The sequence below is a fragment of the Lithobates pipiens genome, unplaced genomic scaffold (genome assembly GCF_037356315.1).
Source record: "Lithobates pipiens isolate NorthernLeopardFrog02 unplaced genomic scaffold, aLitPip1_a1.2 Scaffold_18, whole genome shotgun sequence".
Lineage (NCBI taxonomy): Eukaryota > Metazoa > Chordata > Amphibia > Anura > Ranidae > Lithobates > Lithobates pipiens.
Genome location: NW_027507758.1, coordinates 642,903,290 through 642,929,495, shown reverse-complemented (window position 1 = coordinate 642,929,495; position 26,206 = coordinate 642,903,290). Strand labels below are relative to the sequence as shown.

Genomic DNA, 26,206 nt, shown 5'->3' with positions numbered 1-26,206 from the left:
GTCACCTGCCAGTTCCAACCAGTGTCACCTGCCAGTGCCATCTGGCAGTTCCACGTGCCTGCCAGTGGCACCCAGTGCCACCAGCCAGCCTTACTCTTTCTGGTCAGCCCATAACCCTGATGTAACAGTGTTTCATTGGAGTTATTGACTGGGTGCTCCATTGTGAGTTAGGGATAGGGGGTGAAAATGAGTGGCCGTACCCCGGGAGCTGACAATCCATACCACTCTAAAAAAAAAAAAACTGGCTCCTAACTTTTTTAACTGGCTCCTAAATTCAAAGCAAATTTGTCAACCCCTGGGCTCAGCAATGGCATGCAATGCCAAGCTGCTGCTAACAAAGCAAACAGAATATCGGCATTAAAAAGGGATCAACTCCAGAGATAAAACGATAATTCTCCCCTCTACAAGACTCTGGTCCGGCCGCACCTGGAGTATACTGTCCAGTTCTGGGCACCAGTCCTCAGGAAGGATGTACTGGAAATGGAGCGACTACAAAGAAGGGCGACAAAGCTGATAAAGGGTCTGGAGGATATTAGTTATGAGGAAAGGTTGTGAGCTCTGAACTTATTCTCTCTGGAGAAGAGACGCCTGAGAGGGAATATGATTTCATTATATAAATACCGGACTGGTGACCCCACAATATATAAATACCGGACTGGTGACCCCACAATATATAAATACCGGACTGGTGACCCCACAATATATAAATACCGGACTGGTGACCCCACAATATATAAATACCGGACTGGTGACCCCACAATATATAAACACCGGACTGGTGACCTCACAATATATAAATACCGGACTGGTGACCCCACAATATATAAATACCGGACTGGTGACCCCACAATATATAAATACCGGACTGGTGACCCCACAATATATAAATACCGGACTGGTGACCCCACAATAGGGAGAAAACGTTTTGGCAGAAGGGAGTTTAACAAGACACGTGGCCACTCATTAAAATGAGAAGAAAAGAGGTTTAACCTTAAACTACTTAGAGGGTTCTTTACTGTAAGTGCGGCAAGGATGTGGAATTCCCTTCCACAGGCGGTGGTCTCAGCGGGGGGCATTGATAGTTTCAAGAAACTATTAGATAAGCACCTGAACGACTGCAACATACAGGATATACAATGTAATACTGACATTTAGACACACACATGGGTTGGACTTGATGGACTTGTGTCTTTTTTCAACCTCACCTACTATGTAACTATATGAGGAGAGATGAGGAGGAGATCCAGGAATCAGGATAAAGGTCAGGACAAGCAACAGACGAGCGCATCCAAGAGATGAAGCCGGGGTCACTACACAGAAAATCAATCCAAGGAAAAAACAGGCAAGACGAGGAATAGCAAGAAGGAGCTCAGAGACCAATGAGAATATTGCTCAGCCAATGGGAGATGATCTCAGCATGACTTACATAATGAAGGAGATGAGGGGGAGGGGAGGAAGTCACTTATGGTAACCATAGAGACATGGAAATTCACCTGGTTCAGCAGGGATCGGTCACATTTCCATCCATGTGTGGTCACTGCTGGATAAAAGTCACTCCATCAGCGGCTGCAGCCAATAGCTTCATCACTGATCTGTGTATTCTGAGAGCGGAGGAGCGCCCCCCCCATTGTTAGAATACAATAGTGCAGCAGGGAGGATTCCCCCATCCCCCTCCAATGTGTGGATGGGGGAATCACTTCCGTTTTTTCCTCTCATCCCGCTGGATGAACGATAAAACTGAACCATGTATGGCCAGATTTAGAAGGAAGATATATTCATCATCAACTGATCCCCCTGAAGGGGTTAATCTACATATTACCTCCTCTGCCACCAGATCCAACAAGGTGTCCTCTAACACATGGAACTTCCTATCGCTAGCTGACTTTACTTCCTGTCGTTCCTCATATCACTTCCTGTTTGTATTCCATAGAGACTTCCTGTCTGGGTAGAAGTGAGATCACCACCTTGTGGACATCAGAGGAACATTCATATATAAAGTGCTAGGGGCTCAAATAATATTCTCTGCAGATCTACTGCTTCCACTTTACACCTACTTCACTGATCTTATGGTGTTTATCAGTAAATGAAGTAAACTGATCCATGTGCAAATTCATATACAACATAAAGTGCTTTGTGTTCAGGATTAGGGATGAGCCGAACAACCCCCCCCCGGTTCGGTTCGCACCAGAACTTTCGAACGGACCCCAAATTCGTATGAACTTTAGAACCCCATTGAAGTCTATGGGACTCGAACGTTCGAAATTAAAAGTGCTAATTTTAATGGCTAATATGCAAGATACTGTCCTAAAAATGGTTTGGGGACCTGGCTCCTGCCCCAAGGGACATGGGTCAATGCCTAAAATGTTTTTAAAAATGGCCGTTTTGGCGGGAGCACTGATTTTAATGATGATTAAATTGAAAAAAAAAAAGTGAAATATTCCTTTAAATATGGTGCCTGGGGGGTGTCTGTAGTATGCCTGTGAAGTGCCACGTGTTTCCCGTGTTTAGAACAGTCCCTGCACAAAATGACATTTAACGGAAATAACATCATTTAAAACTGCTTGCGGTTTTAATGTTATATCTGGTTCCTGCAATATGGTTGAAAATCATTGAGAAAAATGGCATGGGTAGCCCTCCCTGCCCATTACCAGCCTATTTGGGTCTTGTACGCATATTAAGGGGAACCCCGTACCCATATTAAAAAAAGGAAATGCGTGTGGCCCCCAGGCCCTATATACTCAGAACAGCAGTATACAGGCGGTGCAAACAAGACAGGGACTGTGTAGGTTTGTTGTGTTAAGTTGAATCTGTTTGTAATTTTCAACTGGTACATTTTTAAAGTGTAGCTCCAGTCAAAAAAACTATTTTTAAGCTTTTTGGAAAACATAGGGAAGGGTTATCACCCCTGTATAATTTGTTTTGTCGTCCATCTTTTTTCGTCTCACTTGCTGTTGTCTCCTTCCGTTTGCAAGTAGGAGATGTTTGTAAATTGGATGTTTGAAAGTAGGGGCCTGCCCTATATGCTCTGCAGAAATGGCGGAACAAGGTGTTGGTTTTGCCACAACATTGTAAGCCCTCAAAGTGACTCTTGGTGGGCGCTGGAGCGCCCTGCTGTGAACGATTATATCAAGAATTGTAATTACATGCCATTGTTGAACAGTGGTAGAAAAACTGACCTTTGGTGGTTGTGGTGCTGGTGCCACAACACTATAAGTCCTCACCGTTACTCTGGGTGGGCACAGGAAGGGGCCCTCCTGTGAAATATTATATCAAGAATTGTAATTACATGTCCCTGTTAAACAGGGGCAGAAAAATTGGGCCTTAGGCACTGCTGCTGGTGCCACCACACTGCAACCTCTCCCATATACTCTAGTTTTATTGCAGGAATTAGCCCTGCTGCAAAGCATTGCATCAAAAATTGAAATTAAACGCCCCTGTTAAACAGGGGCAGAAAAATTGGGCTGATGGCATCACCTAGAACCAGAAATGTTCTTCCAACATATTCGGTGGACAGGCTCACCCTGTGATCGGTAACAAAGCCACCAGCAGCACTAAAGGTGCGTTCCGAAAGAACGCTGGATGCAGGACAGGCCAGTAGCTCAATTGCATACTGCGCAAGCTCTGGCCAGTGATCCATCCTCAAGACCCAGTAAGCCAGAGGATTTTCGGTGGGAAAGGTGTCCAAGTCTGACCTTGCCCCTAGGTATTCCTGCACCATGTAAATCAGACGCTGGTGATGGTTGCTGGAACCGATCATACCTTGGGGCTGCGGACTAAAAAATTGTCTGAAAGCATCAGTCAGACGGCCACCTTCTCCACCGCTCCTTCTGACCGATGCCTCAGCAACACGTTGTCCAGGACCAGGAGTTTATAACCTCCAGTCTCTGGGAACGCGTTGCACAGACCTTTCTGCAAGGCCTCCCAGAGATGTCTCATCCTCTGCTCCCTCTGCGATAGCAACATACGGTCGGCAACCTTACCCTTGTACCGTGGATCGAGGAGAGTGGCCAACCAGTAATGGTCCCTCTCCTTGATCTGAAGAATACGGGGATCCTTCCGCAGGCTTTGCACTATCAGGGAGGCCATGCAGCATAGGTTAGCTGAGGCATTCGGTCCGGAGTCCTCTGGGTCACTTAGGGCAACATGATCCGCAGCTACCTCCTCCCAGCCACGTACAAGTCCACGTGTTTCTTGGGACTGTAAATCATCCCTACAAGACTGCTGCTGCTGCTGATGCTGAGTGCCAGCCTCCACCTCCATGCTGACACAATCATCCTCCTCCTCCTCTTCCTGTGTGATGGGTGGCACAGCAGGAACACTGGATAAAGGGGGCCTTGAGAGGCAAGGAAGTTCTCCTCTTCCTGCCTCTGTTCTGCCTCAAGTGCCCTGTCCATTATTCCACGCAGCTTATGCTCCAAGAGGTGGACAAGAGGTACAGTGTCACTGATGCATGCACTGTCACTGCTCACCATCATTGTGGCCTCCTCAAATGGTGACAGGACAGTGCATGCATCCCTGATCATGCCCCACTGGCGTGGTGAGAAAAAACCGAGCTCCCCTGACCCTGTCCTGGTGCCGTAGTCGCACAGGTACTCATTGATGGCCCTCTGCTGCATGTGCAGCCGTTGCAGCATGGCCAACGTTGAGTTCCACCTGGTGGGCATGTCACATATAAGGCGGTTCTTGGGCAGGTTCAACTCCTTTTGGAGCTCAGCCAGCCAAGCACAGGCATTACATGATCGGTGGAAATGCACACAGACTTTCCTGGCCTGCTTCAGGACATCCTTTAAGCCGGGGTACCTGCCCAAGAACCGCTGCACCACCAGGTTAAGGACGTGAGCTACACAGGGCACATGGGTCAGTTGTCCCTGTCGGAGGGCGGAGAGGAGGTTGGTTCCATTGTTTCGCAAACCACCATTCCTGGCTTAAGCTGGCGTGGTGTCAACCACCTCTTGGCCTGCCCCTGCAGAGCTGACAAAACATCCGCCCCAGTGTGGCTCCTGTCCCCCAAACAAACCAGCGCAAGCACGGCATGGCATCGTTTTGCCTGCGTACTTGCATAGCCCCTGCAACGCCTACGGAGCACCGCTGGTTCTGAGGACAGAGCACTGGAAGAGGCCAAGAAGAAGAGGAGGGGGTGGAGGAGAGAGGTGTGTCACAACCAATAGTAGCATTTTGGAGGCGTGGTGGCAGAACAACCTCCAACACTACTGCACCTTGTCCTGCATCCTTCCCAGCTGCCAGAAGAGTGACCCAATGGGCCGTGAAAGACAGGTAACGTCCCTGTCCATGCCTGCTGGACCATGAGTCAGCGGTAATATGCACCTTACCGCTGACCGCCCTGTCCAGCGAGGCAAGGACATTGCCTTCCACATGCCGGTAGAGCCGGAATCACCTTCCGTGACAAATAGTGGCGTTTGGGGACCTGCCACTGAGGAACCGCACATTGTACAAACTCACGGAAGGGGACCGAGTCTACCAACTGAAAAGGCAGCAGTTGAAGTGCTAGCAATTTAGCCAAGCTAGCATTCAACCGCTGGGCATGTGGATGGCTGGGAGTGAACTTCTTTCGCCGGTCCAGCAGCTGGGGCAGGGACATTTGCCTGCTATAATCGGACGTGGGTGTACTGCTAGCAGAGTGCCCGGAAGCACTTGGCTGTGACACACCTAATTCTACACCTTCATTCCTCTCAGAGCAGGTTTCAGAGAGGACTGAAGGTCTAGTGGGGTTGGTGATGCCAACTGATGAGGAGCAAGGAGAGGTCCGCTTTGTACTTTGGTGTGGGTCTTTGAGGTATGCTTGCCTACGAGCTGCATGGCAGGTCAACATATATCTGGTCAAGCATGTGGTGCCCAAGCGGCTGATGTTTTGGCCACGCGAGATACGTTTGAGACATATGTTGCAAATAGCAGCGGTGCGATCTGATGCACTCGTCTCAAAAAAGGCCCACACCAAAGAACTTTTAGAATAACGCACAGAGGCAGCGCCCTGTGGTGTGATTCAGTCAGTGTGCTGCCCCTAAGCTGGCCCCCGGAGGGCATCCTGCCTCGTTGGACATGTGCCTCCTCCTCTCTCCTACCAGGCACCCACGTGGAGTCAGTGCCCTCATCATCCCCTCCCTCTTCATCGCTGTAGCAAACCTGCCAGTATGCTGCAGCTTGTGGAACATGACTGCCAGATTGCTGTCCTTCTTGAGCATCCCCTCTCTCTACGCTCACGCTACTGCCTTCCTCTAGCTGAGTGTCATCATCAGAGCCTACAAAACACTGGGCATTCTCCTGGAGCATGTACCCAACACTGTGCTCAAAGAGTTCAGGAGACTCCTCAGGAGGACGTGGTGGGTCTAGGGAAGGAGTCACTGATGATGACATTGAGAGGAGGGAAGACGATGCGTTGGCAGCTGCTTTGCTAGTACCCTGAGACTGGGTGAGAGAGGATGAGGAGGATGAAGAGGGCTTGGTCATCCACTCTACCAAGTCGCTGGCATGTTGCGGCTCAACATGTCCAGCTGCCGAATAGAAGGACAAGCATGTCCCATGGCCACGTGCTGATAATGACGATGCACCGCGTCCACGACCAGCACTGTTGTCTCTAGACACAGAGCCTGCTTGCCCTCTTTTATCGGCTCGCGCCTGTCTGCCTCTACTGGCTGGCCTTTCAGACATGGTAATGGCCTGAAGGGAGTTGGGTAAAACAGCAGTTGGGTAGTGTATATTGTGCTAGAGGCACACAACACTCACTAACTCCTGCAGATGCCTTTATTATAGAACAGCAGAGATAAAGGGGTATATACAGATGTATACTGTGCTGTGCTGGAGGCACACACAACTTCCAATAACTCCTGCAGATGGCAAGTGGGCTCAAATAGAGAAGAGCTATGTAGGTGGATTATAGCGGTATGTACTGGGTACAGAGCACACAGACAGCACGCATTATCTCCTAACACTACTGACTGCAAGCTCTATTATTAAAGATGGACCACTAGCTATATAGGTGAGGTGAATATAGCGGTGTATACTGCGGTCAGGGCACGCAGACAACAACCACTACACAACAGCAAGATCGAAAATCTGCCAAAAACGATCGGTGTGTACTGTGTTGAAGGTACACAGAACACCCACTGCTTCAGACGCCAACACACTACACAAGGCCGCCGCGCTGGCGGCCTTATATAGTGTGGGGCGTGCACTACACAGCCTGAGCTATGATTGGCCACAGGCATCCTGCCTGTGGCCAATCATGGCTCTCCTCACTGCTGGCACTGCGATTGGCCAAGCATGCGGGGTTACAGTGCATGCTTGGCCAATCATGAGCCAGCAATGCACTGCAACACGAATTTGGCGCGAATGGACCAAAATGTTCGGACTTCGCCGAACGGACAAACAGCCGATGTTCGACTCGAACATGAAGCTCATCCCTAGTCACCACACATCTTCCTAAACTCTTCCATCACAACCTCATAAAAAGTGGGTATGAAGTTGCCCTTATTCCAGTGCAGGTAGAAGCTTGATTTCGGTCTAAAATTCGTATTGATAATCTCTCCCTCCAATGCCAAAGGGGGGGTCTCGTCAACAAATTCTTGGCCTCCTTCTGTATATAATTACTCCAAAATCTCCAGCATTATTATTTATTATATTATATTATTTATTCTGCATCGCAAAAAATGGCCTGGTCATGAAGAGGGTAAATCTTCCCGAGGTGAAGTGGTTTAACAAAAAAATTAAAGTTACACCAAAGCACATAAAATTCCCCCCCCCAAAAAATGTTAAGGGCCCCCCATCTCCACATATACACACATATGAATGTAAACACAAGTGTCGGGGTGCCTACACTTGAAAACATTTATTGCGATACATATGTTACATATCGCCGCACATGCCGGAATGAGAGCGATAATTCTATCACCAGACCTCCTCCATAACACTAAACTGATGACCTATAGGGGGCTTTTAAACCATCCCCTATAGAAAATATAGGGTACAGAAATTTGTCGCCATTCAGGGGCGCACACAAATATAAGGTGTGACATGTTGAGTATCTATTTACTTGGTGCAACCTCATCTTTTATATTTTACCAAAATTGGGTAATTCCTTGCATTCCTTTGCCCTAGAATTAACTTTAGTGTATTTGTGGTAATATCGTGTGACATAAAAAATTGGAACTTACCACTTTTTTATTCTCTAGGGTGTCTGCTTTCCGAAAATATATCATGTTTTGAGGTTTTTATGTAATCTTCAGGCCTACAATGATTTTTTAAACATGTGCAGAAAATAAAAAAAAGCGAAAGGGTTAAAGTTGATAGAAAAAAAAATTAATTGTTGAGGTCACATGACTCCTGTAGAGGGCGGAGCTCCAATCTGCAGCCAGATTCCATCAGGAAATGCAGATGTAACTGGAAACATTGTCATTTCTATTGAATGTTTGTTACATTAAAGTTCATTAAACAAACAATAAAAAAGCAAGTTTCCTGTCAAATGTGGAGCTCCACACTAGGGAGACAGGAAGTCGCTATTGAAGACAGGAAGTGATGTCAGGTACAGACAGGAAGTTCCGGGTGAGAGGTGAGTCTGGAGGAAGGAGAGAGAAGCCATTACTGGAAGGCACAGCAGAGGAGGTAATAAGATCTTATTTTCTATTTACACCCAGTAACCCCCCGTCATGTCCGTCCTCTTCCTCCATAGTCACTGTGATGTCTTTTATCTCCAGCAGATGATGATACACACATATATATTATTATTGATTTATTTAGCACCAACAGTTTACATAGCACTTTACAATGTATAGGGGGGACAACACAATTACAGTACAATACAAAAGGTACAGGAGGGCCCGGCTCATAGAGCTTACATTCTAAAGGGAGGGGGTGGTGGTGCAAAAGGTAATAGCTACAGAGAATGATTTGATGGGGGTGGCTCGGGGACAGTTAGGTGGGTGTGGGAAAGGCTTCTCTGAATAAATTAGTTTTCAGGGAACTCCTAAAGGTGGACAGGGTAGGGGCTGAGTGGACAGACAGGGGCAGGGAGTTCCAGAGGATGGGAGAGGCTCTGGAGAAGTCTTGAAGGCGAGCATGAGAGGGGGTAACAAGGGAGCTAGAAAGCAGGAGGTCGTCGGAGGAGAGGAGGGGGCGATTTGGGTGATATCTGCAGATGAGGTTGGTGATGTAGATGGGGGTGAGGTTATATATAGTGTGGGAACCTAGATTAATCCCTTCAGGAGGATCAGTTGATGATGAATAGTGATGGGCTCCGGTGTGTTGGAAACCTCACATTCCCGATTCCACCAGGAAGCCGACACTGCACAGCGCTAATCACAGACAGTGAGACATTTCCTGCTCCTCAGATGTACAGATCAGGAAATGTCTCATATCTTCCTTCCAAAGCTGGCCATACATGGTTCAGTTTTATCATTCATCCAGCGGGATGAGAGGAAAAAACGGAAGTGATTCCCCCATCCACACATTGGAGGGGGATGGGGGAATCCTCCCCGCTGCACTATTGTATTCTGACAATGGGGGGCGCTCCTCCACTCTCAGAATACACAGATCAGTGATGAAGCTATTGGCTGCAGCCACTGATGGAGTGACTTTTATCCGGCAGTGACCACACATGGATGGAAATGTGACCGATCCCTGCTGAACCAGCTGAATTTCCATGTCTCTATGGTCACCATAAGTGATTTCCTCCCCTCCCCCTCATCTCCTTCATTATGTAAGTCATGCTGAGATCATCTCCCATTGGCTGAGCAATATTCTCATTTGTCTCTGAGCTCCTTCTTGCTATTCCTCGTCCTGCCTGTTGTTTCCTTGGATTGATTTTCTGTGTAGTGACCCCGGCTTCATCTCTTGGATGTGCTCGTCTGTTGCTTGTCCTGACCTTTATCCTGATTCCTGGATCTCCTCCTCATCTCTCCTCCATATGCAGAGTCTATATGTCCTATGACATCCCACTGACCTAACCGCTTCTCCTCCCAGAGTCTATATGTCCTATGACATCACACTGACTTCACAGCTTCTTCTAGCAATGTCCCTCCACCCAGCTCCTTTTTTTTCTGATGCTCTTAGGACGTGGGTGGACCCTGGACATCCTCACTAGCAAAGTGGGACTGCTGGCCCTGCATTGTATGTAATGGCATCAGAATACCTGCTACAAGCTTTTAACCTGCATAGTGTGGGGGTCCTGTGGGGGTAAATCATATCTCACCCTGAAGTGGGGCTTTCATGAAACAGAGACCTGAATGGTGAGGTGAGGAGGATTCTGGGAATATCATTTGATTTTACTATTTGTGTTCAGATCTAGAGTTTTCCTCCTGTGAAGTCTGGAGATCATATGACCATCACATTGCCTCCACCTCCCTCCCTGATAGAATAGAGAAATACAAAGAAGATTCTAGAAGTCACCAGAGAGATGATGGAGGAGAGGTGAGGAGGATTCTGGGAATTCTGGGACATTATCCAGTAACAGACAAGGGATGTGTCTGGATGGTGACTGTATCATTGTGTGTGTCAGGTTCCTATAAGGTGTCAGGATGTCACTGTCTATTTCTCCATGGAGGAGTGGGAGTATTTAGAAGGACACAAGGATCTCTACAAGGACGTCATGATGGACAATCAGCCGCCCCTCACATCACCGGGTAAGAGGAGACTTTATTGTAAAGGAGAGAGCAGTACGGAGGCTCCACCTAGATCCCCCATCATCTGATAAACACATAGAAACAATGTATTCAGTCAGTGTGTGTGTTTCCTACAGATGGATCCAGTAATGGGAACCCACCAGAGAGATGTCCCCGTCCTCTGTATTCCCGGGATTCCACACAGGAAGGTCACACCATCCCCCACCATCATCAGGTAGATGAGGAACAATCACTGATAGTATCATTAGGATCTGTACATTATCTGCATTGTTACCATTGATGTCATTTTTATTATATATTCAGAGTGGAAACCTGAGAGATTCTAAAGTTGAGGTTAAAGAAGAGATAAAAGAGGAGGATGATGAGGATGGGGTGATGGAGGAGTCTGTAAAAGAACATAAAGATCTGTACCAGGACACCGTGGTGGAGTCATCCAGCTACAGAAACCCACCAGAGAGATGTCCCCGTCCTCTGTATTCCCGGGATTCCACACAGGAAGGTCACACCATCCCCCACCATCATCAGGTAGATGATTGACAATTATTGGTAGTTCTGATTTATACACAGCATGTTTGTTACAATGAATGTTTTATTATATATTCAGAGTGGAAACCTCGGGGATGATAATATTGATGTTAAAGAAGAGTATAAAGAGGAGGATGAGGAGTATGGAGTGATGGAGGAGTTTTCAGAAGGACACAAGGATATGATGGAGCCACCAAATGCCAGGAACCCACCAGAGAGATGTCCCCGTCCTCTGTATTCCCGGGATTCCACACAGGAAGGTCACACCATCCCCCACTGTTACAAGGTTGGTGGGATGGAGCCTCTAGAACATGGACTCCTAGAAATGATGTGTGGATTTTCTATGTGATGTCACAATAATAAATCTTCTATCTTACAGATGATATTTTCTCTCATTTTCTTTAGAGTGGAGATCCAATCGATATAGAATTTGAGGTTAAAGCGGAGGAAGAAGAGAGGTATGTGAGGGATGATCAGTAGACATGTGCACACTGAAATATTTTGTTTCGGAATTTTGTTTTCGTCAGAAAAATAAATTCATTTAGTTACTCCCGAAATTTGTATCTATTTATTTTGTTTTTCATTAAAAAATTGCATTCATCCAAAAATCCAAATTAATTAAGGTCGAATCTGTCTTTGAAGGCTTGCAGTGAAACTCATTGTATGACGCTGCAGTTGTACATTCCCGGTCGAATATTTCGACTACAAGCTATAGTGGAATTCTAATGTTGTATGACACTAGTAATAATGATATTTATTAGTTATTTACTAGTCAACCAACATTCAAATTTTTCTATAGCCTATAGGTGGAGCATTTGACCCCGGAAATGTACGATTGCAGAGTCGTACAGTTTCGATGCTCCGTCAAATCTTCTAACTTTCGACAGACACCATAAGTCAAAGATTCCACGTTGGATGTTTTTCGCTGCTTTGTCGAATCTCCGTTGTTCATGTTGAATGTATGGGCTAAGTATCCGATGTTGTGTCAGTTTGTCAGATAGTGTAACGAATATGGCGGAAACCCATTTCGACATGGAGGACGTTCCTGGGCCATCTATGGAGGCAGCAGCAGCAACATCCCATTCCCCATCTCCACCATCATCCAGAAAGCAGTGCAGGAGGAGGACACAAGCTGCAAACAGCAGGAAGCGTAACCTTACGTGGACTCACATTGAGTCTCAGGTCCTTGTAAAGGAAACGCTTCCTTGCTGGATGCAGCTGTGTGGCCCCCGCTCCAGAGAGACCACTTCAGAGTGGAAGCAGAAAAAGTGGGAGGAGATCTCCAAAAAAGTTCAAGATATATTCCATCATTGGCGTGACCCGACTGCCTGCCGCAAAAAATTCTGCGACTTAAAACGGTAAGTAAGGTTTCTGATTTTTTTTTTTTTTTTTACATTTTAACCACTTCAGCCCCGGAGGAAGAAAGGAAATTTTACACAATTCACACAAGCGCCTAATTAGAAAGGTGGGCTGGACATCTATATTTACTCGGCACAATCCCAGTCCTGTCTTTTATATTTTATTGTGCACCAAAAAAGCATAAGTTTTCCTTAAAATAAATTTGGTTAATAAAAAAAACGCGCAAATCTTGTGCTACATGAAAAAAATGTCCCTAATCCAAAAATTCCATTTGCATTGTTTCATTCTACATTTATACAATCAAAAAAAAAAAACTGCAGTTTTTTTTTTGATTGTATTAATTTTTTCTGTGTTATCGCACTGTGTTACTGCTGCTTTTTTAGTTTTTTCTTTTTTACCAGTGCAGTTACATTTTTGTTTTCATTCTACATTTGTTTCATGTGTTGATGTCATTTTCAGATTACAATTGTAGTTTAATTATGGAACCCGTTTCTCTTCTCTTTTTGTCTTGCAGTTCCATAGCGCGCAAACGCAGGCAGGCGGGGCGCAGAGGGAAGTGTGTGCGTCTCCTCCCCCATGAGGCGGAGCTGTTAGCGGGTGTAGGGGAGGAGGAGATCACCCAGCTCCTGTCTCATCAAGGTTGGTGTCAGCATTGCATACTGCAGGATGTTTTTTTTGTCAAGCATCTGACATTTACCATGTTGTGTTTGATTTTATTTAAAGATCATATCCAGGCCCAGCGCCGCCGGAAGCGGAGGGCGGAGGAGGAGGAGTCCTCCACGTCATCAACATGCAGTAAGTACTGTAGTAGTGACACTAATACAGCGGGTCCTTTTCCATTTGTCCAGCCTTCCATTGTCCATTCCGGTGTCATTGCTTCTCACTCAAGCAGTGACAGGTGGAGCCTCTGCGACGTTCTGTCAGGTAACGCAAGCGCTTGTGTAACTTACGTGATCTGACAGAACGTCGCCGCTCTGAACTGAGGCGCCTGATCAGTGGCGTGCACCTAGAACTCGCCGCTGGAACCAGGACAGGTAAGTGCCTTGTTTTTTTTGTTTTTTTTTACTGATTTTCTATTTTATTTTTGTATTGCCATGTTAATGGATAATTAATTTATTTATAGTAATTTCTTTGAAGCTTGAACATTGTAACGTTCATTATGTCTCCTTTATATTAAATAGGTGTCATCCAGTCAGAGGGGGACACTGAGGAGGAGGAGCCTGAGGCGGCAACGCCCACATGTAAGTTAGTATGATCTTGCTGGTATCTGCTGCTGAGTGATCATACGTGTTTCAATGTTTCTGTACTAATGTGTGTGAGATTGTTGTATACTGCAGATTGTAATCGTCTTTTCTATATTAATCATCAGCTGCTGAGGCTGATCAGGAGGTGGAGGAGATCTGCCCTGCAGAGGCTGCTGGGGATGCACCGGAAGAAGGTGACCAGCCAGACGCGGCAGATCCAGGGAGTAAGTACAACTTTTTTAGTATTTTCCAGGCAAATAGTATTTTAAATCTGAAATGCTGGTGGCATACCTTGTCTAGAAATGGTTGTGATTTATTCTGCAAGGCTTCTGTTTAGCTGGAATTATTAATTACATTAGTCCCCCCTCTGCAGATGATTCCAGTCTTCCTGTTAGCGTGACCCGTGCTTGTCACTTCCCTGATCACGCCACCTTCTTGCTGCAGTTCAGATTCCCAGTCTGAGCCAATCACTGTTAATCATAATCATCAATCAGCGTGAATAACAAAGCAGGCTGGAGGGGGTGTGTCAGACAAGAATCTGCAACTATTGTCCCTGGACATGTTCAATCTCTGGCATGCCCCTAATGCATGCATTAACACTTTCCTCATGATGTCTGGTGCCTCCTCTTTGTCATTATCTAAAGAAAAAAATTGCAAATGACCTTGTGACCTCGTAGATCTTTGTGCAGGCAAATGTCTATACAAATGGAGTCTTTAGGCTATAGTTCAGACTCCAGAGTATATTGTGTTGCACATTGGCAACAGGCTGTTTGTTTTGTTTAATGACATATTTTACATGTACCCTGGAGTTTTTCTTTAACTGCTCCTTTTTGTCTAGTGGTTTTTATTTTAGAAGTTCTAGACATACTGATCCTTGGATCCCCATTCCCCAGTGGTCGGACACATTTCCATGCACCCTCAGTTATTATGACCTGCATAGGTCTTGAAGGCTCAGGGAGAGACCAGACCACTGCAGTAGCAGAGGGGAGCAGATGAAGCACCGGCTGCTGGGATATCGAAGGTTCAGTCATTGTAATTCATGTAATCTCTGTTATACATCCTAGACCCGGAGTAATAATCTACCTAGAACAGAAGTGGGGCTTATTCAATCAGTGGCCACACAAAATTTATAACCTTTAAAAAGTATCCTGCTATATTTTATGAAACAACTTTTTTTTAGTAGGTCATCCCTAATGCAATGGCTTCTCTTTGGTGAGTGAGTGTAATGTAACTTCATATTAATAGCTGGTATAGCTGATATGTTTTTCTGCAAGTGCAACTGATCTTCCATATTTGCGGCAGTCAGTCAGTCTGGATGAGGTAGATTAGTTAGTGGTGGTCAGTGGTCATGGTCACTGGTCAGCACTTAGGCCTCCATTACACTTTAAAATTTTCTCCGGCCGGCCGTGTGACCAAGCGGATAAAATCTTTGGGAGATTCCCCTTTCCAGTTACACTGCTCGGTGTGGAGAGGGGAATCCCTTTGTACTCTGGCCGGGGAGGACACTCAGCTCTGCCCCGGTCAGAGTACAGAAAAGTACTACATCTTCCTGCACAGCTCTGCAAATCTGGGATGACGCAGTGAATTGACACAGACACCACTATCTTCTACACACAAATTTATTAGGTGCATCTCACTGAAGTGAATATCAAAAATGGAAAACTGGTATATGTAGAAGTGAAAACATCTCAAGATGTTACATGATTGTCTACAAGGGCTGGGAGATAAATAATTGCCTTTATGTAAGGTTAGGGTGAAGACGCCATGTGTAATGTATGTATTGCATTATCTATCTAATGTATTTGCTTTTCCTCACAGGTGAAGTCTACGTCCATCACCTCCACGCAGTGGATGAAGATTCCAACCTGCCCGCGTCTGGTTGGCCTGACCGTCCTTCCTCCCCAGCAGCTTCTCCAGGGCATGTTCCCTTCCATCCTCCGCTATCCTCCCCCCACCTGGACACAGCCATGGGTGCCTCCTCCTCCTCCTCAGTGCCTCAAGCCGAAGTTTCCCCACCCCTCCCTCCCCCTCCAGAGCCACATTTGGATTACCTGCGGCGCATTGTGGAGGTCCAAAAGAGACATTACTCCTTTTCCAGGAGGCTAGGGCGCTCCTTGGGCCTCCACAATCGCCGTCAGTATGTGGCTCTGGAGAGGTGCCGAAGGAGCCTTCGGCACCTTGGTGAGCAGATGACTGGGATCAATATGTCCCTACAGCGTCTGCTCACCAGGTTGGGGGAGGACATGTAAACAGTTTTTAGTTTAGTTTTATATATTTTTGTATGTTTTTATTTTTCAAAATTAAAAAAAATTGTTGTTCAGAACTACTTGTTTTCTTGAGTTTTGCTTTCCTTGTTAGATTCATTATGTATGAGATGTTTATCTAAATTAACTACTCCATTTATAGTTACAAACTTAGTAGAGGCCTTATAATTGTGCTTTTCCTACATTTAACCATCAGGCTGAACTTAGAAAATGTAAGAGATTTCTCTCTACACTATTTCACTGTGCAGAGGGTAATCCCATGTATATTGTGTCCAGCAGTGGCGGAATTATCAGGGTCACAACGCGACTGGGCCCTGTAGTTAACAATAAAAGTAGTGTGTATCTATCACAGGGTGGTTTCTGTGGATACACTCAAAGGTAAAAAATCCAATTGCCACGCCCTTTAAATAGCTTGAAATAAAGCAAAATGAGGGCAAAAAAATAACGGGGAAAGGGGAGAAAAACCCACACACAAAAAAACCTCAAAAAAAAGTGTTGATTATGTTGGACTTTTTAGGCATAATATTATTATAAGAAAAGAAAAGGAATATATAGAAAAATATTTATTTATAAAAAATAAAGAAGAGTAAAAGCATATCAAGTACTGCTTTATATCCTGTCTATATTAGTACATTTTAGGCAATAACCATATCTGTATCTATTAGTTATATATACCTGAAGAATGAAAAATTCTACATTAATATTCAATATAAGAAAGGATTACACTAGACAGGGTATTAATTACAGAACCGATCTTAAATATATTCTGGCGCTCTACATGTTTCGCGTTTTGGTCAACGCTTCCTCAGGAGCTTTATCAATTTTTTACATTTCTTCATGGGGGCACCCCAAAAGAAATATGCAGGAAGAAAAAGGAGAACAACAAGGAAGTATTTCTCTAGGCAGATAGAGCGATTTTCACATCGACATCACACTTTTATATGTATAGGAGCCTGCCGTTAGCATAAGGGCTTCAGATATTTATGGTATAAAGCCGCATACACACGGGCGGACTGTCTGGCCAACTTAGTCAGTCGAAACACATTTCAGCGGACAGTCCGCTCGTGTGTGGGCTTCAGCGGACTTTTTCAGCGTGCAGTCGGGCGGACTAAGTATTTCGGAATTTCCGTAATACAGTCTGTCGTACTTTGGTTTCAGCGGACAATCCGCTCGTGAGTAGGCTAGTTCGACGGACTAAGTATGGCGCATGCTCAGAAAGGATTTACACGGCGAAAGGTTGCATTGCTGTGTATTGGACTTCCTATTTCTAGTCCCGTCGTACGTGCTGTACACGTCATCGCGCAAACTTTCGACGGACTGTTTGTGCATCCGTGTGTGGTCAAGTCCGTTCATTCGAAAGTAGGACGGACTGTCCGTCGGATTGTCTGACGGACTAAGTTGGTCATACAGTCCGCCCGTGTGTACGCGGCTTAAGGCAGCAACGGGAGGTGATTTTGCACCATACTCTCTTAAATTCAGTTAACCAATTCCTGTATCTTCTCCAACAAGGTAAAATGTAGGCGAGCTTGTCTCAATAGCTTCAGGGTTCAGAGGGGGACCTTTGAGCCCCTTAGGTGTCTTCCTCTACCGGGAGATAGGGCCCTGTAGTTCTCCACCACTTCAGGGGGCCCACTGGCCGCCCGCCCGACGCGTGAAGGGCCCACCTGCCTGTCTGGGGTTTGTGTCTGTCGGGTTCATGCCGCGGGGAGGGGGGCTTTCACCGACTGTGAGGGGAGAGACCGTGAGAGAGAAGCGCTCCACCCCCGCCTATCCACAGGCAGAGAGACTGTAAGGGAGGTGGAGCAGACACGTAAAAAACTGGGCAAACCAATTAATTGAAGGCGGTGGAGGAGCTCTCCCCTCTGCGACTGCGCAGTGTTTAGGGATGAGATCGGTGGTGGGGGGATGGGATCAGTAAGAAGTCCCCCTCCAGTACCACCATTGCCCCCCTCCAGCACCACCGCTGCATTGGGGACACACGCTGCACTGGGGGACACCGGCTGCATTGGGAACACACGCTGCACTGGTGTCACAGTCTGCATTGGGGGACACAGGCTGCACTGGTGTCACACGCTGCATTGGGGACACAGGCTGCACTGGTGTCACACGCTGCATTGGGGTCACACACTGCACTGGTGTCCACACGCTGCATTGGGGGACACAGGCTGCATTGGTGTCACAGGCTGCATTGGGGGTCACACGTTGCACTGGGGACACAGGCTGCATTGGGGTCACATGCTGCATTGGGGGACACACACGCTGCACTGGTGTCACATGCTGCATTGGGGACACAGGCTGCACTGGTGTCACACGCTGCATTGGTGTCACAGGCTGCATTGGGGGTCACATGCTGCACTGGGGACATAGGCTGCATTGGAGTCACACGCTGCACTGGTGTCACAGGCTGCACTGGTGGACACACGCTGCACTGGTGTCACACGCTGCACTGGGGACACAGGCTGCACTGGGGGACACAGGCTGCATTGGTGTCACACGCTGCACTGGGGACACAGGCTGCATTGGGGTCACACACTGCACTGGTGTCCACACGCTGCATTGAGGGGCACACACACTGCACTGATGTCACACGCTGCATTGGGGACACAGGCTGCACTGGTGGACACACGCTGCATTGGGGACACAGGCTGCACTGGTGTCACACGCTGCACTGGGGGACACAGGCTGCATTGGTGTCACAGGCTGCATTGGGGGTCACACACTGCACTGGGGACACAGGCTGCATTGGGGGTCACACGCTGCACTGGTGTCGCAGGCTGCACTGGTGTCACATGCTGCATTGGGGACACAGGCTGCACTGGTGGACACACGCTGCACTGGTGTCACACGCTGCACTGGGGACACAGGCTGCATTGGGGGACACACGCTGCACTGGTGTCACACGCTGCATGGGGACACAGGCTGCACCTGTGGACACACGCTGCACTGGTGTCAGGCTGCATTGGTGTCACAGGCTGCATTGGGGGACACAGGCTGCACTGATGGACACAGGCTGCATTGGGGGACACATGCTGCACTGGTGTCACACGCTGCAATGATGGACATGGGCAGGCTGCATTTTTTGGGCACGGATAAAGTTGTTCATAGAAGCTTCCTCTTGACAGTTATGGTAAGTTTAAATCAGAAACAGAAATGTTTTGCTTTGTTATACATTGTAAAAAAAACATAGTATCAAAATAATGCTTTTGGCTTTCCCCCCACCAGAATACACAGCAGATAGTTACACCAGGGGTTAACCATACAGCCCTCAACAGTTCACAGGGCATAGGTTGAAGGCTTGCAATCATGAGGGCAACAGTTAACCGGACAGAGGTTCACAGGCTGAGGCTAGCGCAATCACAAGGGGCAACAGCTCAAAGGGCAGGCATCATTTCCAGGGCTTGAGTAACATGGCAGCAGGGTAGATTACTCACACCGGTGACTTCAGACAATTGCAGATGGTCATGAAACAGGCGGTGTCATTGTTATGCAGTGATCTTCCTCTGTCTGCTTACCTCCCTTCATGTGTTCAGACTAAGAGGCCAGTCACTTGCACCTGGTGGTTTTTATAACCTCTCCTCTAAGCATGGCTCCACCCCAGGCCCTAACATGGAACCCTATATTAACCTGTGCACCGCAAGCTAGTGGTGATTAGCAACCACTATCCAAGGTGTAGTTGGCTTCCTGGTTCCTGCTTGCTGTGTGCTCTACATTTGTCTCTGTAACTGACATTGGTGTGTTCTCAGCGATTCCTGTCTGCTTGTGACCTTCACTTTTTGGCATGTCCACAACCATCCCTGTCTGCCTGTGACTCGGAAACCTTTGGCGTGTACTCTGTTGTTCCTGTCTGCTAGTTGCCCTGAACTCTGCCTTATCCCCTTACTATCATTGTTGTCCCAGCCTGCTGCTTCCTTTGTCCTGTAGTCTACTGTGAGCGTGAGCTGTGAGACCCTAGGGGCCGCGACCTGGAGCCAGACTGCAGCGAAGTCCATCCTCACCACTGGAGGCTCTGGTGAACACCTGCTGGCTCTTAGACTCCGCGCCCAGGGGGAATCTATGCGCCAGCTCCCATTGGGATCTGTGTTAGTGATCCTGTAGACCTTGTCCTGAATCTCCCTGGGTACAATCCGCAGCAGTCAGTCCTAAGATCAGCTACCTGTACCTAGCGGTGCACTTCTGACTTCTACGGAGTGCATCTGTCACCTGGTCTCAGGTGGAGGATCAGAGAGGGCCCTGGTGTCCCCAGGGTCAGAGATGGCAAATAGGTGTCATGGGCATCTGGGTGCAGCTCAGCAGTGACCAACTGATCTATCTTGCATAGAATCACGTTTCCAGCTGTATGTTTCTTTGTTCTATGTTGTGTTGGTAAAATATTCTGATCCTTGAGTTGACAGTCACTCCATCAATAATAATCATTGTCTCTTATTTCCAGACCATCATACAAAAAATGATTAAATTAGCACACGTTGCTATTTGTATGTACAAAGACAGCAACACGTGAGCGGTAGCGCCACGTCAAGGCTTCAACCCTTGCTACTGTCCATTCACACAACATTCATTCATGTAATCACACACACTCTAGTCACTCTACACATACACATTCATTACAGAAAAGGGTGATGGAAGGAATAAAGGGAGTAATTAGGATTGTTTGAAAAAATGTAATTCTATTTAAATCTTGGGGTCACACCGAAGAGAACTGCTATTGTGAATGTCAACTTCAAGTGGTAAGAAAATAAAATAAAAAGATTTTCCTCAACATTTGGATGGTTCCTCTGAGTCCCATGTATCTTCTTCACATGGTGGCAATAATTCGGGTCTCACAAGTTAAGGGTAGGGTAACCCAGCTTGGGGAGGTTAAATTTGAGGAAAGTTATTTGTTCCATCAAATGGGGTGTTAGTTGTGCACGGTGTGGATTAAGGATGTTCCCAGTAATAGAGAAAACTCTCTCACTTTGCACACTGGTTGGAGGACAGGATAGTAGTTTCTGGGCAACCAGGCAAAGACCAGGCCACACACTTTTCTTACCATCCCAATAGGTCAAAGGTTCCTCTGTAGGAAGCAAAGGGGCTTCATATAGGTAGGCCCTGACCATTTCAGAGGCACTGCTCTCCTCTCGATTACCTGCTGCTTGATCTGCATCCACCAGATTGTCAAGTGCCTCTACCCAACATGCACATGCTCCACTCAGTTGTTTTTGAGTGATGGTGCCAGGCCTTGGAATAGCAGACATTGCAGGTGAATCTTCCAAATCGGCCTCATTCAGCATACCTCTTTGTTGCTGCAAATTATGGACTCTTTCAATCAGTTTTTCTTTCCAGTAGGAGAGGCTGTTGTCTCTGAGTGCCAGTTTACCTTTGATCCTGGGATCACACAGGGTAGCCAGCATGAGTTCAGGGCTTTTGCGGACACGGTCATTTAGCCCATCTTTTAAATTGTCTTGTAGCTTTCTGATGAAAGACGCTACATCGGCATGGAGTGGGCTGCCACAAACAGGCTCACTGCTTTCTAGGAATGATCCCATCTTATCTATGAGATAGGTAAACAAGGGTATGACCTGTCCTAGGCTGGCATTGCTCTGACTCAAGTTTTCTGTCACAATACGAAAGGGTTTTAAGACAGAAACAAGCTGGCCAATTATACACCAGTCATCACGTCCCAGTGTGGAATCAATCCCAATGCTATGGTGAGATGATATATTGTGGATGGCTGTCTTTTGCTCCAAAATACGTTCCAGCATTTCCAGGGTATAGTTCCACCGGGTGCTGACATCTTGTTTCAGGCGATGTATGGGGAGCCCTGATTGTTCTTGCTCCTCCCTCAACAGTTGACTACCAACTACACTGCGGTGGAAATACCCTGCAATTTTCCTGCAAAGGTCCAAAATGTGAGCAATCTTGTTGTTTTTCTCCACTGGTATTGCACCCTTGACCACTAAATGCAGTATGTGTGCAGAACATCGCACACCGACAAAAGATCCATCTTGGAGCGCTTTAACCATGTTTGAACCTCCGTCTGTCACTATGAACCCAACAGAAACATTGGTGTCTGCCCGCTCTCCAAACCAATTGGCCAACATCGATTTAATTGCCCGCAATATGTTGGCAGAGCTGTGTTTATCATCACAGACTTCTGTGTGGAGCAGGAAAGCTTGATAACCCTGCTGGTCTTGAGCTGCAGACCTGCTTCCTGATGAAGTTTGAGCTCTTACAGTAGTGCCACCACCAACAGGCACAGTGGCCTGCCACCAGTGTGCAGTCAAAGACAGGAAAGCATGTTGACCGCCGGGAGCTGTCCACAAATCAGTGGTCAAATGAATTGTCTAACCCTCGGCTTTGGCCATTTTTTCCTTCAATACTGCAATGCATGAATGGTATAGTGCTGGAATAATCTTTCTGCTGAAAGTTGTTCGTGCAGGAATAACGTATCGTGGAGCAAGGGCATGCATGAGCTGTTTAAACAGCTACCCTTCAATCAGGCGAAAAGAGGCTCCTCCAACAGCAATGAATTGGCCAATGAGGCGGGTGATCTTGTTGGCCTGCTGTTTTGACATGCCCTTGGAACTAAAGCCAACAAAACTATCTAGGGTAGGCTGATAATGTCCTTGGCAGGATGAGGAGCCTGATTGGGTCTGCAGTGAAACTACTGCACTTGGATGGTTTGTCTTAATTGAACCCTCTCTATGGGCTGTGCTCTGAGTAAGTATCATATAAATGTACTCACCGAGGCCAAGATGCCGAGAGCGGTTGCTGTTGTGACTCGGCGCAAACCACCCCTGAAGGTAGCACAGAGGGTGGTTGCACCAAGAGGCACAAGCTACCAGTAGGACAGTCACTTGCTAGTAGATCAGCAGGTAGCTTGAGCAGAGCTGAAAGGTGATGTCCTGTGGGAAGGTCCAGAAGCAATGGTAGCAAGTCTGTAAGGCAAAGGCAGAATCCAGGAGGCAGGCCAGGGGTCAAACACAGTCCAGATCAGAAGACAACAAGTACCAGGAACGCTGAGACAGAAGGGTAATCCAAAGACAAGCCAGGGGTCAAACACAGGAGATAGCAGGTAAGTCCAGATGCAGGCTGAGGGTCAAACACGTTCAGAAAGCGGGAGTCCAAGGTCAAGCCAGAGGTCGGGTCAGGAGAAGATCAGCAAGGTCGATGAAGCAATCCGGGTCACAACGGGTAATACAGATCACAAGAGCAGACATGGGAATCACAGGAAGCTGAAGACGAAGCAGCAGTGTGTTTGGATGACCTCACTTCCTTTATAGGTCAGTGAGGGGTCACACCCTGTGTGTGTGTGCTTATGTGCTTCAGTTTATTCCTATTGTGCACAACTGTGCGCCAGAGCGCTTTACCCGTGCGCGTCTTATGACAGTAAGTGGTGTGGTTGAGGAGGTATCACCAGTACAGTCAGAGTCCGTTATGCTGCTTCCTGCGCTACCATCGTTTTCGGCCTCTGCCCGCAGTAAACTAGAGTGGTGGTAATTTTTAAGGTGAAGGTTCATACCAGCGTTGGCTAAATGTCACAACTTTTTACCCCTACTGATTGCTTCCCACACAACTTGCACTTTGCAAAGAACCCGCCTTCCAATGTTTGGAAGTATTTCCACACGTTGCTGCGGTGGGATGCAGCCCCTTGACCCTGTTGATCTCTAGTACTATTTAGGGCTGATATAGCTGCAGCATGTAGCACACCAGTGGTGGAAGCTGTTGCCACTAGAGTTACACTTGGTGAACTAGTGCTAATGGCAGGGGTGCTGGGGAGGTCGGTGTTATCATCATCACAGGATTTTTCCTCCATAATAACAGAGGGAGAAGGGGAGTTAGCAGCAGATGAAAAAAGTGGACTGCTACCTGTCCTACTCCTCACAGAATATTCCTCTTGCACTTTCTCTAGGTCAGGGGTGCCCAACCTTTTGAAGAGCGAGGGCCACCTAAGCGAATTGGTAACTGGTCGCGGGCCACAATGAGTGGAGTGGGTGCATGGCAGTACACTCTACTCTATAGAGCCCACTCTACTTTTTTTTTTTTGTGTATCAGATTGGAGGTAGGCGTTTGTAAACGGACACAAGCTCATTTACATCTGCTACTCTTTAGAGGTGGATGGAAGGTCCAACTGGGTCGGACTGACCGTGTGAAAGGGGCCTATGGCTCAGTGCAGGTAACCCTCAGGTGCACTGCTCTGCACCTGTGGATCAGTTTGAAAGCAGCCCAGTAACCACTGCAGAACAGATATGCCCATATATACACTGTGATTTTAGTAATAAACGTACTATTAATAACAGTATTCTATTCCATCACAGAACAGGAGGTCGCGGGCCACATCAGAGGGCTCTGAGGGCCACATGTGGCCCCCGGGCCACTGGTTGGGCACCCCTGCTCTAGGTCATACTGTAACTCTTGTGGGGCAGTGGCACTGGCAGTGAGATTGGTGGTTGTGAGTGTACAGGCAACTCCACTTGTTTTATACTAGGTTTCTTGCCTATCCCATAAAGCCATGACACCTGTAGAAGTAGAAGGAAGCACTGCACTGGCAGTGGAAGCAGCAGCAGATGTTGGTGTTCTGGCAGGAAAACTCATAGTAGAACTGGTGGTGGTGGTGGAAGTAGCTTTGCTGATGGCAGTGGTGGTGACACCCACTGTTGTGGACAGCATGTTTGTGGCGGCAGAAGTGTCAGAGACACTAGTAGCAGAGACCTTGCCAACCTGCTGTTTCTGTATATATACTAGTTCAAACAGAAACTGGTGGACTGGTGATGGAGATCACTGATCAGACAGGTAACAAGATTCTATAATAATAAATCCCCCCACAACACAAGCAGCCTCTGAGGTTATCACAACAACACTAGCAACAACACTAGTATCACTATAATGTTCTCACACTAACACAATAGCAGCAGATTATTACTGTAGGAAAAAGCTAAGTTGAACTGTAGCTTCACTATTGTTCTGCTGCTGTGCTTATGCTTAATAATTCAGGTTCTTCTGAAATGATTCAGTGTGTCTCTCTCTGCTAGCAATCGTAAGTGAAAGTAAGTTGGCTGTACGCGTGTACTTAGTTCTAGCTATTTTACTGCTCCTCCTCTTTGGTTACAATCAGCCAAAAACATTCATCATCATCATCATTATTTTTATTTTACTTCCCCCACCCAATTCCAGAATATTTTCTCTCTATGTCGAATCTTTTCTCTCTATGTTGAGTCTTTTTTCTCTGTGGAATATTTTCTCTATATTATCTTGGACTAATAGAGGTAAGGTTAGGCACATTCGACCACAGGTTCTATAGACACCGATTGTTATTGTCATTATCATGTCGAATCTCCTATTCTATATCGAACTGTTGTCACAACGAAAACGAAAATAAAGCATTTATTAATGTCGGGTCTTTTGTTTTTCAGATTTTGCGCTTTCGTTATCGTTTGTCAAAATGATAACAAAAATACCTGAAATTCAGAAGAAAATGCATTCGGATGAAAACGAATGCACATGTCTAACTAATAGGCACTCATAAGGTGGCACTGATGGACATTGATAGTTGGCACTAAAGAGGCGGTACTGGTGGGCACTTATGGGTGGCACTGGAGGGCACTGATAGGTGGCACTGATAAGTGGCACTGATGATAAGGCACTGATTGGCAGCACTGATGGGTACTGATAGGTGGCACTGATGGGCACTGATAAGCAGCACTGATGATAAGGCACTGATTGGCAGCACTGATGGGTACTGATAGGTGGCACTGGTGGGCACTGATCTCATTAGACCGAAGGGGGCCTGGGACCTTGCTACATCCAATTTTATGGAAAATTAAGAATATTTTTTTTTTTACATTTTTTGTATTTACATCACCAGAGCAGTACAGCACCATCATATTATCGGTGTGGTGGTGACTATAGGGATGCTGACTGGTGGCCGTATGTAAAACATAATAATAATAACTTATTTTCAAATTGTATCTTTTTTACATATTAACCCTTTACTACTCTGGGGAGGTGATCAGGATTTTATTTTTTGATGATAACTATTATAAGCAATCATTTTTTATGAATGACACAGGGTGTACTACTGTGATAGCAGTGATTAGTCACAGCTATCATATGGTACAGATGTGATAGGCCCTGTCTGTGCCATGTGATCACTGACCAATCACAGAGATCATCACAATAGTACCCAATGATTGACTGTGAATGACTA

The 26,206-nt window shown here is 46.7% G+C and overlaps 2 protein-coding genes across 8 annotated transcripts in view; one reads left to right on the top strand and one right to left on the bottom strand.

Annotated features, from left to right (window-relative positions):
- Positions 1 to 16,082, top strand: part of LOC143989623 (uncharacterized) — a 261,462-nt gene extending 245,380 nt beyond the window's left edge. For 4 of the 7 annotated variants that reach the window (XM_077489848.1, XM_077489847.1, XM_077489852.1 and 1 more), the window contains 7 exons: positions 11,562 to 11,614; positions 12,146 to 12,514; positions 13,030 to 13,154; positions 13,239 to 13,310; positions 13,697 to 13,756; positions 13,885 to 13,983; positions 15,578 to 16,082. In XM_077489848.1, coding sequence (XP_077345974.1) covers positions 11,562 to 11,614; positions 12,146 to 12,514; positions 13,030 to 13,154; positions 13,239 to 13,310; positions 13,697 to 13,756; positions 13,885 to 13,983; positions 15,578 to 16,008 — 1,209 coding nt within the window. In that variant the 3' untranslated portion in view covers positions 16,009 to 16,082. Of the gene's footprint in view, positions 1 to 8,562; positions 8,617 to 10,291; positions 10,632 to 10,747; positions 10,846 to 10,934; positions 11,157 to 11,235; positions 11,443 to 11,561; positions 11,615 to 12,145; positions 12,515 to 13,029; positions 13,155 to 13,238; positions 13,311 to 13,696; positions 13,757 to 13,884; positions 13,984 to 15,577 lie in introns of those variants that run through there. The other 3 variants (XM_077489850.1, XM_077489851.1, XM_077489849.1) reach the window with 3 other exon arrangements.
- LOC143989756 (gastrula zinc finger protein XlCGF66.1-like) overlaps positions 1 to 26,206 on the bottom strand; it is a 99,215-nt gene that overhangs the window by 26,915 nt on the left and 46,094 nt on the right. The window lies entirely within an intron of this gene.